The sequence below is a fragment of the Vipera berus genome, assembly GCF_964194415.1.
Source record: "Vipera berus genome assembly, chromosome: 3".
Lineage (NCBI taxonomy): Eukaryota > Metazoa > Chordata > Lepidosauria > Squamata > Viperidae > Vipera > Vipera berus.
In genome coordinates this window covers 38,177,808-38,198,694 of record NC_138204.1, presented here as the reverse complement: position 1 = coordinate 38,198,694, position 20,887 = coordinate 38,177,808, and the positions used below count along the sequence as shown (strand labels likewise).

At 36.5% G+C, this 20,887-nt stretch overlaps 1 protein-coding gene across 3 annotated transcripts in view; it reads left to right on the top strand.

Annotated features, from left to right (window-relative positions):
• The window catches only part of MAGI3 (membrane associated guanylate kinase, WW and PDZ domain containing 3), a 115,567-nt gene that overhangs the window by 54,661 nt on the left and 40,019 nt on the right, over positions 1-20,887 (top strand). For all 3 annotated transcript variants that reach the window (XM_081323921.1, XM_081323920.1, XM_081323922.1), the window contains 7 exons: positions 545-719; positions 1,532-1,611; positions 6,393-6,450; positions 9,683-9,777; positions 10,441-10,629; positions 11,715-12,326; positions 14,602-14,639. In XM_081323921.1, coding sequence (XP_081180047.1) covers positions 545-719; positions 1,532-1,611; positions 6,393-6,450; positions 9,683-9,777; positions 10,441-10,629; positions 11,715-12,326; positions 14,602-14,639 — 1,247 coding nt within the window. The remainder of the gene's footprint in view (positions 1-544; positions 720-1,531; positions 1,612-6,392; positions 6,451-9,682; positions 9,778-10,440; positions 10,630-11,714; positions 12,327-14,601; positions 14,640-20,887) is intronic.

Below are 20,887 nucleotides of genomic sequence, written 5' to 3'. Positions count from 1 at the left end.
TGTGACTTGCAACTATGATCGTCTGACTCCATTATGCTTGTAACTCAAGGACTACCTGGATACAGTATTTGCTTATGGTTGCTATAATGGGTATTTCTAATTTTTTAAAAAAACCTTGTTCATTTCTCATATGATGACAACTGTTTTCAAAGTTCTCTCTAACATTTCAGTGGAATCTTTCTAGAACCAAAGATATTTTTATAAATCAATTGGTTACTAGAAACTGAAAAATTGCTTTGCAGAATGTCCTTCCTGGTTTGTTTTTTAATTAAATAGAAAAGGTAGAACCAGGGGATCTAATTGGTACAAAGAAAATGTCTAGGTGCAAATTATGCTGCTTAACTCTGTTCTTAGGGAATTAGTGATAAATTCAGTTTAGCTTTGTGTAAAGCAGAATAAAGCTAAAACATATTATATACATGTTTTTGTGTACTTTTATTATTTTTTAAAATTGTAAGCCCCCTAGAGTCACCTCATTTTGAGATGGGCAGCAAACAAATTAAATAAATAAATAAACCAAATTATTTCCTTTAAACAATTGCAGAAATCAAAGAGCGACATTTTGAGTCTTCTGACTGGATGAAACCTGTTCCTAGTTACAGTCAGACAAATAGTTCTGTGGATTTCAAAAATTATTTATTGAGAGAAGAAAACTTAGAGCCTCTGCCCAAGAACTGGGAGATGGCCTATACAGATACTGGAATGATCTATTTCATTGAGTGAGTAGAAGCTAATATTATATGCATTTAGAATTATCAAATCAACATGATTGTTAGTACATTTAAAGATGCTTCAGCTTATTCTGCTAACATGTTAATAATACAATAAGTATCTATCCATATTCCATTGCAGAGATTTATTTGGGGAAAATATTTCTCTATCAAGGAAAATATTTTCTCTAAAGAGGCTGCATTTCCCAAATTCAAAGATCTTTGTAGACTGCTCAGATCAATGCAATGCAATTGTATAGAATACATTTTTTTTGTAAAAGGCAAATCTGTAGAAGTCTCTGTGTAAACATATTTCAAGTGAATCATTGTAAAATATTGTAAAAATTTTCATATAATTGTTTATATTTCTAAATATATAGTTTTAATACAGGACTATTAATAATGTGACAGTTCTAAGAACTAAATGTCTTATTTAAATAATGAATCTACTATTTATTTTAGAATTTTAGAATTATGCTATGAACTGGATAATCTAATACCCTTAAAAAGTATGAGAAAATCTTTATCTTTATTTTGGATAATTTCTACTTTTATGTATTTCCTTAAAAGCAAGCTGAATAGAACATGATTTTAGGCTTATTATAAATAGTTAGAAGGGACATGTGTGTTTTCATTTCATTACTCTGTTTCTGCTCTATTAAAATACACATACACCTACGCAAAACATGAATATATCATTCACTGAATGTTGAAGCATTAGTTACTAATATTTTCTGATAACTTTAACCTAAGTTAACCCCATTCTGTAATGAAGGGAACTTTTTATTAGTATTTTCTAACTAATTTTTCTGTCTCCACAGCCACAATACGAAAACTACCACCTGGCTGGATCCTCGTCTGTGTAAAAAGGCCAAAGCACCTGAAGACTGTGAAGATGGAGGTAAGAAGCTCGGGATCCAGTTATCTAAACCTTATTATGTAGGGTTTACTTCATGTTTATTGAATTGTTGGGAAAAAGCTTTCCTGGTGTAAATTGCACATTGCTTCTGCATTATAGTCTCTGATTCAGATTTATCACATCCTTGTAACCTTGTTGTTGTCTCAAGCACTCTGATCAATTCTTTCCATAGCAAGGATCCTCATACCTCCTCCTATATTTCAAGGTCAGCCTGCAGCTGGAGCACCTGAAGAGGCCTCCCAGTGCTCTGCTCCAGAAATGGTGGTTCCCAATTATTATTCCAATTTAAGACCTTCCATCTGGGCAATCTGCAATACATGACACCAAACACTTCAGCTTGTTTTTTTATCTCCATAGCATCAGTATTCACATTTGATCATTATTTTGTTTTATTGAATTTTTTTTCCTTAGAATAAGAATAACTTGCCCTCCCACTTCAGGCATCTGACCATTCCAGAATGTAGGGGCTGCAACTGAATATTGTAATACTGGGTAATGCTGTGAATTGTACTTGGATAATTACTGGCAATCTGTGAGGTAACCCAAAAAGAAATGCTATGTGGTTGTGGCACAAAGAGTCATTAACCCAGACATGTCAAACACAAGGCCCGGGGGCCGGATCTGGCCCGCGAAGTGGTTTCATGCGGCCCGCGAAGCCATCCTGGAAACAGTGAGGGAACGGCCCCCACTGCCTTGGCCCTGGCCCAGAGACCCTCCTCCTGCCAGAGACCCTCAGATCTGTTCCACTCCTGCCCAGGCCCCCATAGGCACCCTTGATGCGAATGATGTAGAGCTGGCCACGCCCACCCAGTAGGCCATATGCACTTTAGCCATGCCCACCCAGTAGGCCACGCCCCCCTGGCCACACCCACCCGGCCCCCTGAGGGCAACCGCAATGCTGATGCGGCCCTCAATGAAATTGAGTTTGACACCCCTGCATTAACCTGTGGGCTGCTGCATTTTGAACCAATAGCAATTTCTAGATGTTTTGAAAGACAACTGTAACTAGAGTGAACTGCAGTAACCCAATTGGGTAGAAATATGAGCATGCCAGTTCTTCTTGCTTCCCAGAACTGCAATTTCAGTCAGTCTCATTCTCTGTTATCTGCCCACCCACCACCCCAAAAAATTTCAGGCTGGCAGTATACAACAGAGTAGTATCAGCAAATTTATGTTGTCTCACCTCAAACTGATGGATGAAATCACAGTGATTTCATATAGATTTTTAAATAGGAAGGGAGAGAGTCTTAAGCCCTAAGAAACTCCACAACACAGTGCTCACATTTTTCCTACTGGCTTTTTATTGATTGATTATGGGCCATCAGGTTGGAGTTGAAGTGGAGTCACCACAGATAGATTTTCTGTAGGTGTATCTGTCCCCAATTGCTCCTTCTGATCTTCCAAGAGTGCACATATCACTACTGCAATTAAGTTCTTCCACCTTACTGCTGGTCATCCTCTTCTTTCCTTTCCATCTTTTCCAGCATCAGAGTCTTCTCCAGAGGCTTCACATACTGTATCCGAAGTAGAATAATTTGAGCCTGGTCATTTATGCCTCAAGTGAATACTCTGTTGATTTGTTTGTTTTTTCCTTGCTATCAGTGGTATTTTCAAGAGTCTGATCCAACACCAACATTCAAAAATATTAATATTCTTTCTATGCTACTATGCTTTCAGTGCTTCTTTGCTTTCTATGCTACTTCTTCAAAGTACAACATTGCATAGAATGACACAGGGAAAACAATATCTTCATGATTTTGATTTTCGTAAATATAGACATATCACAGCATCTGAATATATTTTCCCAGAATTTCATGACTTTACCAAATGCTTGTCTGTGGCTGATGTCTTAATTGCAGGTTCATTTACTGTTGACTGTAAATCTTAAAATATAGGATATGGGAATCATGTGCTGTATTTTTTTTAGACATCTTAGAATCAAATTCTACAGCTTCAAAATAATAACATTTTACCTAATGGGTAAAATAAAAATCCATTAAAAGCTCAGCCAAAGCTTTTTTTTTCCTTTGTATGATTGTAAATTATCTATTTCATCTAATGAGAAATGTATACTTTTAAGTGAATGTTGTAAATATAAATCTTTTTTGAAAACTTTAGAAAGATTTTTTTTTAAAAAAAATAACAGGTTGTAACAGTTGAAACAAGACTCACACATTTCATTTAAAACTATTCAAGAAAAAGTATACATTTTAAAATATTTAAATAATACACGCTAAAGAGCCTTAAAGACTTTAACATAACAACAAAAATAAAAAATGCAATAATTCATTTAAATTTCTTATGTATTTTCTGCAGATTAAACTGTGATGATAAGTGTTTGGTTACGAGTCAGTATATTGAACTTTTGTTTAATTATAATATGATATTTTTTTAAAAGTACTATTATATAATTTTCTGAATCCGGAGTGATTCTTTTACTCATAGAAGTGTTCTGTGCAGTGAACGTTTGCTGTTATAAATGATTATGCAAAACATATTATTTTTGGGTTTGGAGGATACACAAATAAATGAATTATGCAATGCTTTTTTTCTCAATATGTATTGAGGCAGATAACAAACAACTTAGATTCAAGATGAACTTTATTTCCATACCATTTTTAAACTTTATATCTGACTGGTTGAAATGCAGTTGGGTTTTGGATGTTGGGTTTAGATTGGTTTATTTGCTTTTTTTAAAAATAATGTGCAATTGAATGAGGTGTAAATTAAGATCTTTATTTAAATGGAAAAATGCATATTTTAATTAACAGTTCTTGTATGTGGTCTAATATAAGCATTCTTTGAAGCATAAATAACATTGAGTGTGTCTACAGAATTTTGCTGCTTTCATCAAAATTACAAAAGCAGACTCCACCATTTCTACATCTGCAGTCCTTACATCATGACAGTGCTGCTTTCGTCATCCTTGCTTCTCCTTTATGCTGCCAGACCAAAGTCAAGTCACTTAAATAAAATAACATCTAGTTATTTTTTATTTTTAATATGATTCTGAAGCTATAAATTTATGAAAGTATTATCATCTTTAATACTGGTTTGGAAAAACTCAACAAATAAGACTATAATTGTGTAAATGTAAAATGGCATTATTCTAAGAATTTTTTTATGGATGTATCCCAGGTTATTACCAGGAGTTAAGTTTGACTTGAGGAACTAATGAGATATTATAAACTTGGTAAAATGTGCAAAATGTTTTCAATACGCTTGACTGATCCATGGAAGGAATTCTCTTGCACAAAGAAATGAACAGTGCTAACACCATAGATTTAGGCAGTATCAGTTTCACCATGTCATACAAATTCCACCTCAAGATTGTCTATTCTGACATTCTTGATCAAGGTGAAATTCTAAGGTGACTGTGAAAATGGATTTTCTTCAACCACATGGTTATATGTCTCTGCTGATTTTCCAACTCTGGCCACAGAAGAGAAAGATGACAAAGATACTGAAACAATATCTCAGGGGTTGCCACAAAGAAGAGGGAGTCAAGCTATTCTGAAGACAGGACAAGAAGCAATGGATGGAAACTAATCAAAGAGAGAAGCAACCTAGAACTAAGGAGAAACTTCCTGTCAGTTAGAACAATTAACCAGTGGAGCAACCTGCCTCCAGAAGCTGTGAATGCTCCAACACTGGAAGTTTTTAAGAAGAGACTGGACAGCCATTTGTCTGAAATGGTATAGGGTTTCCTGCCTGAGCAGGGGGTTGGACTAGATGACCTCCAAGGTCCCTTCTAACTCGATGATGATGATGATGATGATGATGTTCTGAGGGGGTTGAATTGTCCCTGAGACAGGCTGGATTGGCACTCACCATAATCACACCAGGTTTTTTTTTGTTTGTTTGTTTTAAATCATTATAGCAGTGGGGAAAAGGAAGTGAAATATACTTTTAGTATCCCTGGTGTTGATTGGTAAGACTATAATGGTCTGGCACAAGAAAAGGTCAGGGCATGAAGTGAGTCAAATGATGAAAAATGTTATAGCTAAATTATTTTGTGTGAATGAAGCTATTGTGTGAATAAGGAAAGGATAAAAGCAATATTATTGAGTAAAGGCCCAGTTTGAACCATCTAAAACTGTTTCAATTTTGTTTTGTTTCTGCTTAGAGAAGTGACTGTACAGATAGTTCTTGACTTACAATTGTAATAGATTCTGCCCATTAGAATCTTACGTTGTGATGGTCATAAAGTGTATCACCGTGTGACCGGACCTGTTTTTAGTATCTTTTTGTGGCAGTTAAACTTCATGGTCATAAAGCGAATAATGTAGTCGTAAAGTGAATGCTACGGTTGTTAAGTGAACCCATTGTTCGCTATTGGATGTTTTGCTAAAAAGTGGAAACAATGTAAATTGCAGTCACATGATCACAGGCAACTACAAATGTGCCAGTTGCTGAATGCCTGAAATGCCATCACAAATGCTATCATATAACACTGGTCTGTGACAATAATGAAAGAATTAAAAAGCTTGAAAAGACACTGCCAAATAGACCAAAGACAGCTAAATTGATACGTAGGTTGACTTGTTTCTGAACCAGGGTTTAATTCAGTGAACATTGTTTACGTAATTGGTTTCCATGTCACCTATATTGAATAATTTTTTGAAATTTTTACAATATTTTTGTAAAAAAAAATATTACAATATTTTTAAAAAATTTATAGTACATTGTCCTGCATCTCCATGATATAACTGGGATAAAAAAAATAAGAAATAAGCTCATCAGTTTTTCTCTTCTAATTACAGAGCTTCCTTATGGCTGGGAGAAAATAGAAGACCCTCAGTATGGAACATACTATGTTGAGTAAGTTTTTTTGCCTAGTTGCTGAAAGTCCAGATTGATTGAATAACCAAAACCAACCAACCCTCCCTCCCTCCCTCCCTTCCTTCCACTTCTTAAGTGCTATCACCCTCATAGAGGGACTCTGATATATATATTTGTTCAGTACACAGTATAGCAATAGTTTTATTATAAAGCATGACTAGTTAGTTAATATTTTCTTCCTTTTCTGGAAATTTAATAAGTAGATATAATAATAATAGCAATAACAACAACAATGAAAAGTTGGAAGGGACCTTGGAGTCCAACCCCCTACCCAGGCAGGAAACCCTATACCATCTACTTATCTTTTAGGAGAATAAATAACGATTAGCTATGTGCTCTCAATGGACTACATGAATTTTAAAAAGGAAATAAAAAACATTTTGAGTAACAGCATTTATTAACACTGGCTGGTAGTCATCCCAATTTATCCTAGTGCAAAGACTATACACAGTAGTTTAAAAGAAAGCATAAGAAAACAAGGACTGATGGAACAAGGAATAATTTAACTTGTATACTGCTCGTCTCACCAGAGGCGACTCTAGGTGGCTTACAGACATTCAGTTAAAATGCCCTATAAAAAGTTAACAAATAAGAATCATAGTATCAAGTTTCTGACATAATGGGCTTTTCAAGTGACTCTGAGGCATTGTTTACCTTAAAAGTCCTTTAATAGCCTAATACACCGGCAAATGCTTGCTCAAAGGAAGCTGGAATCTGAAATCTCCGCCCCTTGCAAAATATATTAAAACGCAATTCTCCACCTTTCTAATTTTGTCATTAATCATATTCTCCAATTAATTTAAAGAATCAGTTTCCCTTCCATTAGAAGAACCGCCAAAGCCTTATCTTCTTTAGAGAGACAAATGACCTTGAAAGTGCATTCCTACTCTTCCCTCCTCCCAACTTTAAATACTCAAGTCTTAAAGCAATACACAAGTTTAACATATGAAATAGCTACTTCTTCATCTCTTGTCAAGCAATAACATTCGATGTTAGCAGCATTGACACATAGACTTAAAATTCAATTAAAATAAAATTAACCAGGATGGAGAGGGAGGGAGCAAAGTGTGCACGGGAAGGAGGTGGGGTATTATCTATTCCATTAGCCACCTCAAAGTGTCTCACACCAATTGGGGCCCAAGACTAGTTGGCATAGCCATGTTTTCAAGGACTTTTAGAAGGTCAGAAGGGTGGGTGCAGATCCCACTTGAGGGGGAATGATGTTCCAAAGGGCAGGAGGCACAGCAGAAAATGCTCCTCTTCTAGACCACGCCAGCCGAAATGATCCATTTTATCCAGGGATGAAATGCTTAAATGAAGTAATTGGAATAAATAATGGTTATTCTATCTTGTGATCTCAAAAAAATGTTTTCTATCACCAGGCTATTGTTTTATAAACCTTCCAAAAGTCCACCCATTTCACATTTTTTATGAAGCGTTCTCTAAACTTGCCTATCATCTAATTCTGTTTTAGGGTAGGTATACTACTGAGGTGTCTAAATATGAGCATTGCTTGAATTTGTAGAATGAATAAAGAATGGACAGGTGGTGTGGTGGCCTAGTGGTAAAGATGCTCGCCTCCCACTCTGAAGGTTGAGAGTTCAGTCCTAGGTAGTGGCAAATATTTCTCTCCTAGGGAGCAAAGAAAAAATATCTGCTGGGAACTCTGTGTGGTACCGGGAACGGCATCCGGCCAGTAAACGTTCAGCTCCATCTAGTCACCCTGATTTTACCCCAAATTAAGGGATTACAAAATTGGAAAAAGGGAGTGAAAGAATAAAGATATTATAAATTAATGGGGGGAAAGAGACAAATAAAGGTAGTTTTCGACTTACGACCATTTGTTTAACAACTGTTCAAAGTTAGTATGCTGCTGAAAAAAGTGACTTACAACCAATCCTCGCCCTTACGATTGTCACAGCATCCTCTGTCATGTTGTGTCTCCCGGTCAATTTGGATGCTTGGCAACTGGCATCTATTTACAGTGGTTTCAACATCCTGGGGACATATGGTTGCCATTTGTAATTTTTCAGGGAGCTTCTCACAAACAAAGTCAATGGACAAAGTTATATTCACTTAATGACAGTGTGATTCATTTAACAATCACTTTGATTCCCTTTGTGATCATGGAAAAAACAGATTGTAAAATTAGGCATGACTGAGTTAATGACTGCATCTCTTAATGACAGAAGTTCCAGTCCCAATTATGACTACCTGTATGAGAACAATACTAGAAAACTAAATAGCATTTAAATAAAATGATAAAGTACCCACTATTTTTAATGACACATTTTCTTTGCAATATAGTATCTCTACTTGAACATTATTAATAATTTTATTAGTAAGGGAATTTGGGAATATCTCATAAAATATATTTGAAATTTTTATAATTTTATCAAAGTTTTACATACTATTTTAATAAGATGTTGGGCCTTGACAGTTTTTTATTCTGAATATGTAGAATGTTTCAATTTAGAGCACATTATTTTCTTAACCAAGTAAATATCTAGAATATTGTTTTATTATTATTTTTCTTTTTAAACATTGTGAATCAACAAAGTAGATACAAGATAACTTAAGTAATTTAGAAATAACAAAAATCATGACTGTTAACAAATGTTTTTTTTCTTTTATGTGGCTTATCAATCTGTGCTCTTCGTTATTATTTGTAGTTCCACCCAAATTTGTGATAGACTAAGAAATAAATATTTTCTTGCTTTAAATTAAACTTGATCCAAAAATTTTCTTATCCCCCATATAAGAAAATAATGATTTAAGACCCAATCTTTACAACTAATTATCAGATAATTATTCTTGTGACCTTTTATTATCTAAATCAACATACTAAGAAATAGGCAGCACTTGTAATTTCTCTCTTTTCCTAAATTGAATTTAAGTTTGGTCACTTGTTTGAATTCAAATCTCAGTTAGTTGATCACTAGAAACAATTTGATTCTTTGTATTCAAATGGAAGTATGCTACTAGCTTTTGGAAAACAGCCTGGGTTTTTCAGATTAATTATGCAAGTATTAAAGTGTTGAAGCTTAGCAATTACTGAAATGAGGTTCTGCTGGATTTTTGGTAAGAACCTCTGCCTTTTGGAAAGTTTAAAGAATGGACAGCAGTATCCTATAATGCAGAAAGCAATGGGATATTTTTCCTGTAAATATTTTGTAATTCCATTTGCACTACCATTTTGTGTACTTTGCAGTCACATCAACCAGAAAACTCAATTTGAAAACCCAGTTTTGGAAGCAAAACGGAAAAAACAGCTAGGACAGACTGATGGAGGCTTGTCAAATCCAGGTGCAGTTTTCAGTGGCTACTGTTAAAACCTGAAATGTACTTAAGAATATATATGTCATCATAATCACCATGTCTCTTTATGTTAGCTTTCTGGAAACAATTAGCTAATATTTGTACTGGTATAAATTTGAATTGGAAATAATTCGTAACGTTTATATTTTTATCATTTTAACATATTGTTTTCTATGCCAACAATAATGTAAATAATTTTTCATCCAGTTAGTATAACATCAAAGATTTGCTGCTAACTGCAGGCTTTGTTACTCACTGAAAGCATTTTAAAAATGGCAGAGTATATAAAAAAAGAAAAGTTCTTAGACATTTTTCGTAGTTAATCACATAAGCAAAACATCCCAGCTATGTATCTTTAAAGTTCTTTTCTCTGTGAAAAAAGCAAGAACATTATACTTTTAATGATGAAAATGGATGGATGGATGGATGGAAGGAAGACTTTGACATGTCCCAGCATTAGGTGCTGATAAAGAGTTATTTAACAGAACAGAACAGAATAATATAAATCTATCCATGTTTTTAATGCTGGTCTGCATCCAGAAAGTTTTTATCTGACATTTCAAAATAGTTTATCACTGCAATATTAATTGCCTTAATCTGCACTCCCAATTTTTGAATAGACATGCCTAAAAGCATTTTCTTTATGTGCAGAACAAGCAAAACCTTTCTTTACTCGAGATCCATCCCAGTTGATAGGGACACTAATACGAACATCACTGAAGAAAAGTACTATGGGATTTGGATTCACAATAATTGGTGGAGATAGGCCAGATGAATTTCTACAGGTGAAGAATGTATTAAAGGATGGACCTGCTGCACAAGATGGCAAAATTTCATCAGGTAAACTTGAGGTTTTACAATTCACACAAAGAGTTTGGTATTTTAGATTTTCAGGAACAAATCCTTTTTTTCTTTCCCAATTAAAATTCATTTATTTATTACAAAAATTTCTATGCAACTTCCATCTTAAGCTCATAGTTCTGGGCAGCTAGCAATATAGAAATATAAAAATACAATGAAAAAACTATAATAAATACAAAATGCAAAAGCTAAGGCACCTCATAGAGCAGTGGCCTTATGTAGATGTTAAATAGGAGTGGAGAAAGCATTAAAGCCTAGTGCATACCTTTAGTTAGGTGCATCATAAGGCAAAAAATTTTCAATCAAAGTACTTCAAATGGGCTTACAGAATACATCCAAAATCTTGACAGCCATGACACCTATAGAATTGAAATTTAACAATTTTTAGAAAGCATTTTATGATATGATCATAAGATATTTTATGAGATCATACAAAATGTCAGAAAACATTTTCTGTGGTCAGCTCCTGATGTTTGACTGCTATACAGTTCAACATAAGCTACTTTTAAAGCAAATACATTTCTGAATATCTGCCTGATTTTTTAAGAACTTTTCAAGTACATTAGAAGCTCTGCTGCTGTTGAAGACATTGAGGAATCTGGTAAGGAAATATCTATGAAACGATGACCCAGGGGTCATGGGTTGTATACTCTAGCAATATATTTGAATAAAAAAGTCATATATAATTTAGACTTCAATACATTAGCATATTAGTCTTACCCTAACATTCTGTTTTTCACTTTTGAAGCACATAAACATGCCCCAAATCCAAAGAAAATGAAGAGTATTTAAATGTCAAGTCTTAACAAATACAAATTAAGTTCAAGGCAAAAAATTGATTGGGAGATGCCCAAAATTTTTTGTAAGATGGGTGGCTATATAAATATTATAAACAAACAAACAAATATTAATTCTCCACAATGAGGTTACTAAGTTTTTTGTAAGATGGGTGGCTATATAAATACAAATAAATAAATAAAAAATAATTCTCCACAATGACGTTACTAAGATTATTTTAATACGTGCAAATATATTTGTGTTAATACTTTATTCATTTTTAATAGGTGATGTCATTGTAGATATAAATGGTACATGTGTCCTTGGCCATACCCATGCTGATGTTGTCCAGATGTTTCAATTAGTTCCCGTCAATCAGTATGTGAATATGACATTGTGTCGTGGATATCCTCTGCCTGATGAAAGTGAAGATCCTGTTGTAGATATTGTTACAGCCACTCCTGTCTTAAATGGCCAGCCAGTTACAAAAGGAGATACCTGTATACTCAGTCAGGATTTAATCCCAGGAACAGTGATTTTGGATCACAATAGTAAAACTGGACACATATTAGTCAATGGACGCCTGAATGGTCCTTCAGCAATAGACTTTGGAGAAGAAAGGGCTACAGGGTCTTCTTCAGGATGTTCTCAAACAGAAATGGTCACAATTCCTCTGATCAAGGGACCTAAAGGTTTTGGATTTGCAATAGCTGATAGTCCTGCAGGACAAAAGGTGAAGATGATTTTAGACAGCCAGTGGTGTCATGGACTTCAGAAAGGGGATGTAATTAAAGAGATTTATCATCAGAATGTACAGAATTTAACACACATCCAGGTAGTAGAAGTACTGAAGCAGTTCCCAGTTGGAGCAGAGGTGCCACTGCTTATCCTAAGAGGAGGTATGTAATGAATTTGCTATAACTTAAAATGCCTATGTTGCGTTTAAACACAATGTAGTACTTCTTAATACAATCTAGTGACATTGACAACAAAATGCAATGATGCCAAAATGATGGCATATGATATAATCTTGCAAATTCTGTGATTACTTTTTTTTGCATCAGTACATCTGATGCAAATATGCATTTGTAGCATTTTGGAATTTTGACAAAATGCACATATTATCTTACTGTGGTTGCCCATATTGCTACTCTTAAGTTTGTATTTCTACATTCATGGTAAAAAAAATAATGTAAAAAGCATCTTCCAATCTCCTATGAGTCTTTCAGAAGATGCAGTGAGTGTTTCTATAGGTCAGGTATCTGCATTTCTTCAAAGGCAAAAAAATTTTCCATTTATATCTGATTGGCAAGACTTTCATAGGAACATAAATATGTAAAAGTTGTATACTTAGTGGTGCCATGTAAAGACCTCACTTGTGGTTTGTTGATTGTCTCTTTGTTTGTCTTAGTCCACTGTCTTTTTATGTATATGGCTTTTTATTGTTATTTTGACTTCTTAATCTCATGTCAGTAAGGATCAGTTAACTATTGTGAAATATCATATAAGCTTGTTTTCATTTATGGGCTTGATATTAATATTGGCATTACTACATAGAGTTATATACAGTTATAGTTGTGATAATTGTATTTTGAAATGGCAATAGATTCTGTTAGCAAAGTTTATTAAATACAAATTGATCGTTGCTGACATGGCTACATTGTACAAATCCACTGCCAAACATTGCTGGGTTTATATGTTGTTGAGGATAATGTAGAAGTGTAATGGTAGAAAGTGTTTGTTTTTTATTCAGTAAAGTCACATTCATGCATCTTTTAAAATACCATTTGGTTACTAGATATCATTGAGCATTCTATTTGTACTAAAACTGTCAACTTCTCCTGTAATGTAGTACAGTAGCTGTTATACTCCCCATTTTTTGATCTATTGATCTAATTAAAATATAAAAATGAATTGGAAAATACCATGTTATTGATATGTTTATGTCGATGATCAACTGATTTTCACATTGTCCTTTCGGAAAATTTGGAAGTTTGCCATTAATTGCAAATAATCTCTTGATGCAAATAAATTCATCTTTAAATCTTTTGGGAATTGGTAGAATGGTAATGGACCAATACAAAATAGTGCCTATGACAACTTAAAATTAAAAGCAATATTTCAAACATTGGAATTGGAAGGGGGGCGGACTTTGAGTTGGGTTTGATTTGATTTAGTTGGGGGGGTTAATATATATTTTTTGTATGGGAATACATGTGAGTGTGTATATTTATGTAAAAATTGCTGTCCCTAACATTCAAGTGCCATTAAAACATGTTATCACAGATTTATGTGGGAAATCTACATTGCCAGGTGAGTCCCCTTGCTTAGAATTTTAGCTTGGTACTGAGATGGGTGGACAATGTATAAATCCTTTTAACTTAGTGATGATGGTTTTTTCATAATAGAATGATTAGCACAGATTTTTCTGATTATATTTTTTTAAAAAAATCTTCAGAACATGTTATACAGTACATGAATGAGTGTACAGGAGCAGATAACATGGTAACTTATTTAATATTTATTCACCAAAGCCTTTTCAAGGCATACAATCTATCTTTGAAATTCACTTTTCTGATTGGGGCATTGAAAATAACAAGAGGAGAAGTTTTTAAATACTGGTTTGACTTAGTCATTATGTTTACATTAATTCCCTCCCATTTATTGTGGTAGGCAAAGGGTATATGGGAAAAAGGATTGTGCATTAGTAATGTTTAGTAAGAAACATGTCCTTCTAATAGCTTGAAAGGACTATTATTGTTGCTTACCAGTTGAAAATTTTTAGACGTAATATCTGCAGTAAAGATATTTTTGGTTCTTGTTTCCAAGAAACTTGAAGTCTTGATAAATTGCCAAGTGAATATATTGATAGCTAGACAAGACTGTCAGATTATAAAGGTCTAACTCTTTTGTTTTGATATTCAGGATAGCTTTGTTTAGTGCTATAGATGTGAAAGAAAAAGGTCTTTCTATGTACATTTGGGTGCAGATGTAGCAACTGTTGGCATGATCCTGAAAAAAAGCCATTGTTTTAAAAATATAGTGACAGTGTTTTTGAAAGCACTCATGTGCTCCGAGGGTGCTCTATCCTTCTGAATCAAAACACTGCATAGCTTTAAAACATAGATTAGGAATACCCTGATTGATTATATTAATGTATATTTTCTGTTTTAGGACTTTCCTCACCTACAAAAACTCCCAGTATTGATAATGTGAGTATAAATAAATGTTTTTGTAATACGTCTACCCCTACCTGTAGAAAAATTTGTAGAAGGTCTTGTTGAATAATTTTAATATATATAAATATAATCTGTACAAGTTATGGGAGGAAAAACAATTCTGACTTCCACATTTTGTGGTGTAAAACTATTGTAAATATTCATTAAATAATTGCAAATTTGCTATTGGCCTTGCTCAATTTTAGATGAAGTAACATTTTCTACTTTTGAAGTAATCCCTTAATATTCAGTCTTTTTAACTGGTTTGCAATAACTTTGTTCTTCATTTGCTCACCTTCTGAGGTCAAGGTTGTAAGCAGAAGTTTTATTTATTGACTGTACTGACAGTAAACTTTATTGATATTAAAAAGTATCACATTAAAGGAAAATCTGAACTGATTAGTTGTAATGAATGAAATGCTTTCCTACAAACTATATGAAAATAATGACTCTTTGTTCTCTTAATATTCTTTGGTGAGAGGGCCGCATCAGCACTGCGGTTGCCCTCAGGGGGGCCAGGGGTCTGTGGCCAGGGTGGGCGCAGCCTACTGGGTGGGCTTGGGTTGAGTGTGTGTGGCCTACTGGGTAGGCATGGCCAGCTCTACATCATTCACGTCAAGCAGGAGATGGGACTGGGGCAAGTGCCAAGGCATGGTCCACTGGAGGAGCTTCACTGTTCCTCTCAGGCTATGCGGGGGGGCTGGACTGTGGCGCAGAGGTCAAATGCCCAGCTCTGAAGCACCCGTGGCAATAAGCCTAGCCCCACTTCCCCAAGGGGGCACCCAACTGCACTTACCTCCTCAAGGCTGCTGCTGCTCTGCTTGCTCTCCTTAGCCAGGTTGCTCATGATGGGTACGAGGGCAAAGTCAAGAGGGAGGCCCACTCCATCTCCATGTGAGGAGACCTGGCTTTGTATCCAAAGCTTCCTTAGTAATAGGATGGGAGACCACCCTCCCGCCAGGATAGGCCAGGAGGAGGAGGCAAGGGGGTGGTGAAAGGGCAGCAGGGTAGGACTAAGGCAGGACTTCCCTCAGACCCTCCCTCTCCTTCCTTCCTTCCTTCCTTCCTTCCTTCCTTCCTTCCTTCCTTCCTTCCTTCCTTTCTTCCTTCCTTCCAATGGTGGGAAAATATTTGAAATGAGGGAGGGAGAAAAACAGGCAAGAAACGCAGCTGAGGAAGTGTCATCCTTCGTGAGGAATGAAGAAATGTACCATTGCCTGGAAGTGGCCAGCACATGACCCTCGCCTACTTCACATATCCAGCTTGGTGGGCTCTGGGGGAGGGGATGCCATGAGCAACATGAGAGTCAATGTTACCTGCGCAATGCTGCCCAGCCCCCAGCCTGCCTGGTTTTGGCAGGCAGTGGGTGCTCTCACAGTGCCGAGAGGCTGAGCTGGGTGGCATGAATCTGAAGAGAAGCGCAATGCTGCCCAGCCCCTAGCCTGCCCGAAGTAGGCAGGGCTATGTGCTGGCCACTTCCAGGCAATGGTGCATTTCTTCATTCCTCACAAAGGGTGATACCTCCCCAGCGCGACCAGTGGGCGGGACCGACGTGGCAGGAGCTGGTCCCTCGCTGTTTCCAGACGGCCTTATGGAGCTAAGACTGAATGTGTTTCAGCATAGATGGCCACCATGAAATTGTACATTGGCTCCCGGCCGGCCTGGGCCAGGGCCAAGGCAGTGGGGACCATTCCCTCACTGTTTCCAGGATGGGTTTGTGGGCCACATGAAACCACTTTGCGGGTCAGATCCGGCCTCCGGGCCTTGTATTTGGGTTCATGTCAGGAAGCATGTTCCAAGAAAACTGTGTCATAAAGGAGCAAAGCTTAAGGTAGCTGAATTGTGGTCAAAACATTTGTTCTCAAGATTTGCTATCAGTCATGGGATTAAGGTGTGTGAGGGAGATAAACACAAAATACTGTTACTCCTATTTTTTTCTGGATGCACTATTAAAATATGAATCTGCATTCTAAGATAGATATACAAGGAAAAATCCTGTCTATACACTATTTTTCTAGCATGAGTACTTTTATTTAAGTCTCAAACTGTTTGATGCTATATTCCCTAAATGAAAAATAAATTTGTTTGAAGCCACTTCTGTCAATTAAACTAACAATTGTATTAAAGCTAAGACTGGGCAAGAAATAATTATTCTAATTACATTTAATATTGTCGTCAGGCTCTCCAAACAGAGCAGGAAGAAATCTTGAAAGTGATTTGGGTTTGAGTGAACATGCCACGAGGTTTGCACATGCAAACCTGGAGTCCATACTCACTTGGACAAGCCAGCTGCTTGGTTCTCCAGATAGAGCAGAAGTGAGTACTTCCAGCAGTTCAGATTTTAAGGTATAAGCAATCAAATCACATTCCTGGTTTGCTTGGGAATGTTCATTTGACCAGGCAGAGTGGGAATAAATTCTGATAGCAATCCAGCTGTGCAGTTGCCACCCATTAGTATTTCAAAGTTTCCTCTTTGCTGTGCTTCATCTACCAGCTTGTCCAGGAAGAGTAGGAGGGAGTTCTGACACTGATAGTGCTTTAAAGCTTAATATTAAAAATATTAAATTATTAAATCAATGATGATGCGATGATCACTGCATTGCAGTGAATATCAGCCAAGATGGTATATATTGTGCCAATTGTAAGTACCAGTTTCAGGGATAGAGCTATGGTGAGTGTTTTGCAGTAGTAAATATTTAACCTATGCTTGCATACTTGCTGCCAAATTTAACAAGCTTAAGAAGGTTTATAGTTGGCACTTTAGATATAGTGGTACAAAGGCACTTTTTATCATAGCTGTCACCTGCAAATCTCGGGGTTGCTGAAAATCAAGGAACATTCCCCGATAGCATACTTAATCTTTCAGAGGGAGTTCAGCCTGTCCAGTGCAGGCTAAATCTCAGTTATCAAGTATAGATGCTATATAACAGATTTCCACCATGTTTCAATTTAATTTTAATTTGTTCTCCCTCATCCAACCCATTGTCAATTTGTGGTAACATTTATTGGTACAGGTTGCCTTCCTAGAGTTTAAAGTTTGAAGCTTGATTTAGCCACCCATGTGTAAGGGTTACTGCATACCTATACTGCAAAGGGATTAATGGAAAAATATAGTATGCAGATGGCTGCAGATGGACTGACGTGCACATTTCCCAAATCCTATCTGTATGTTGGGTGGAGGTGCACGTTCTGCATGCAGATTGATTGATCTGATTTCCTGTTGGAAGGCGAGCTGTTTGAATGCAACATAGCTGGAACATTAACATTAGCAGATATATAAATGCAACACCTGTGCAACTGTCTCTGAATGACAGATGCATGTTCCCTGATATGAAATAATGGAGAAATCTAATCCAGGCTTAATTGTAGGGAGCAATTAGGGTGGATATCATTCTTATACTAATGAGACACTAAATCATTAGATAACATGCATACACAGGCAGTGTTTTCATGTAGATGGTGAACATTATGAAGGAAAAGATAGAAGCCCACAGAATATATTAGCTGATGAGTTGAACAGTGAGTCCGAAGCCACTTTAGAACCATCATGCAATAAAAAACAGTAGAACTTAAGGTTGAGTCCTACCAGATGGACTAAGAACTATTAGCAAAATTATACTTCCCCATCCTGTTTCCAGAGCAGACTATCCACCAGTTGTCTTTATGTCATATTCTAGGCAAAAACCTAACTGCACCGAGTCCAAATTACTAGCTTCACCCAAATGTGTTTAGAGCTAAGAAATTCACTATCTTCTTGGCTATTATTATTATTATTATTATTATTATTATTATTATTATTATTATTATCATCATCATCATCATCATCATCATCATCATCATCATCATCATCATCAGAAATTGAGTGTTTGAAACACATGCGCAGAACTTTTAGATGAAAAGCTACTTCATCTAGGCAGGGTTGGAGCAAAGTACATCTCATTTGTAAAGAGGCACTGATTATCTTCCTTAGCCCCAAGTACTATTCAGGCCACTTCAACAAGCCAAAAAGGGCGGTCTTGACTAACCTTGTCCACAGCTCTCAAGATGTATACATTAGAAATATCTAAGATAACAAGATAAATTATGGTCATTTCTATATTTCATAGATCAACTAAGATTTCAATAGTATTTGCAACTTACGAGAAAGACACACCAAATGATCCAGATCCATCCATTTCCTGGGTCTTACCATTTTAACTAGTCATCTGCCAGTGTAGAGATTAGTGCTACTCACCAAACTAAAACTCACCACCCACTGTTATTTATGTAGAATAGGCTTTTTCAACTGGATGTTTCGTAACCTAGGATTCTGCGAGAGGTCACTAGAGGCTCTCTGGGAGGTCATGATTTATTTTTAAAAAGCAGAGATTGAACAAAATTCCAACCCCAAACCCTGGGTTGGCCCGCTAGAGTGTGTGTTGACTTCAGGTGGAGGTAAGGATTTCACAAAGGCATGGAAGCTGAGAGGTATGCAAAGCTGAAGCCGAGAAGTGAGAAATGAGTCGAGCCAAACTGAGGAAGAGTAGCAGAGAGTGTGCACATGAGAGAGTGCATGTATTGGGGCTCTGCTTGCCAGACTGTCTTTCTGCAGGTTCAGTGGCCTGGGGTGGTGGTGTTTCTATCTCAGGGCAGGCACAGGAGATCTGGGACTAAGCTGATGTAGTCACCGATGGCAGCAGAATTCGCCCAAAAGACAGGGGAAGAAGGTGAGGGAAAGGGAAAAAAATTCTTTATTTTTAGTTTAAGAACATTGTTAATGCATATATGTGGGCCTACCCATAAAATGAATATAATAATTTTGAACTTCTGGCCTATATTTGAGCCTGTATGTGCAGGGGTTGTCCAAGGCTTGAAAAATATTTAAAGGTTCCTCCAGGCTCAAAAGGCTGTGAAAGGCTAGTCTAGGACATTGGAATTAGATAATGCTTTTCCACTTTCAGTTTACAGTTGCATCCAAAATGAATACCAAACCCAGCATGGGCCCTGCTTTATGTACATAAAGTTAGGTACTCATTGAGACAGTTCTGTGGTCTTTTGTGAAGACATGAAATCCTGAGGTTCTCCTAAGCCTCAGGACAAGAATTTTAGGGTAATTCAGTACAATGGTTGAGATAAACTTTAGAAACAGAGAGACCTTAGATAGTGGAATGGACAGTACACTACAAATATCCATTTAGTATGAGGACTGTACAGGTCTAGCTCTATATAGTCAAAGCTCTCAAATTTTCAGCTGGATCCTTTTACCTCCTTACTCCCCAGTCACAGCCTCTTGCAGTCGCCAGAGCTGGCCAACTTACGGGCCAGAACACTGTCTACCTTACCCCATGCCCTTTCTTCCAGCTAGATCTTTAAAATGCACATTGAGTCAGTACTTTCCCCTGTCTTTAATTCTGGATTGGTTAGAATGCCACCTGATCCTGACAGATTGCAACCTCCCTTCATATACTTGCTTGCATACAATCTCCATTACATTGCATATATGCCTCAAAAAGGGGAAAGTTACATAAAATACCAAAATAAGGGCATGGAAATATTTTTATAAACTAACCTAAACCTTGTTCATAGTGTAGATTTCTCCCCCTTGTCTTGTGCATAATTATGAATTGTATACATTGGTATATCCTATTATCTAATTACAGTAGATCTATAGTATATAGAAAAGGGACACGGTGGCTCAGTGGGTTAGGATGCTGAGCTTGTCAATCAGAAGGTCGGCAGTTTGGTGGGTCAAATCCCGAGTGCCGCGTAACAGAGTGAGCGCCTGTTACTCGTCCCAACTTCTGCCAACCTAGCAGTTTGAAAGCACGTAAAAATGCAAGTAGAAAAATAAAGGTAACAGCGTTCCGTGCACCTTTGGTGTCTAGTCATGCCAGCCACATGACCACGGAGACGTCTTTGGACAAGCGCTGGCTCTTCGGCTTTGAAACGGAGATGAGCACCGGCCCCTACAGTCGGAAACAACTAGCACGCATGTGTGGGGGAACCTTTACCTTTTATAGTATATAGAAAGACTTCATCCGTGTATAATTACGTTTTCGGAAACAAATCTTTTGGGATATTATGACGTGAAATTGAGATACCTTCTCTGAAATATATTTTATCATATTCTGCCACAATGTTCCTATTATTAGATTGGATGAGTTAATTATTCATACTTAAAGTTTCAAAGAAGAATATAAGAAAACGAAAGCTGCACTACTAGAAAATTTCAGGAGAAATTCAGGAGATGTTCGAATCTCATT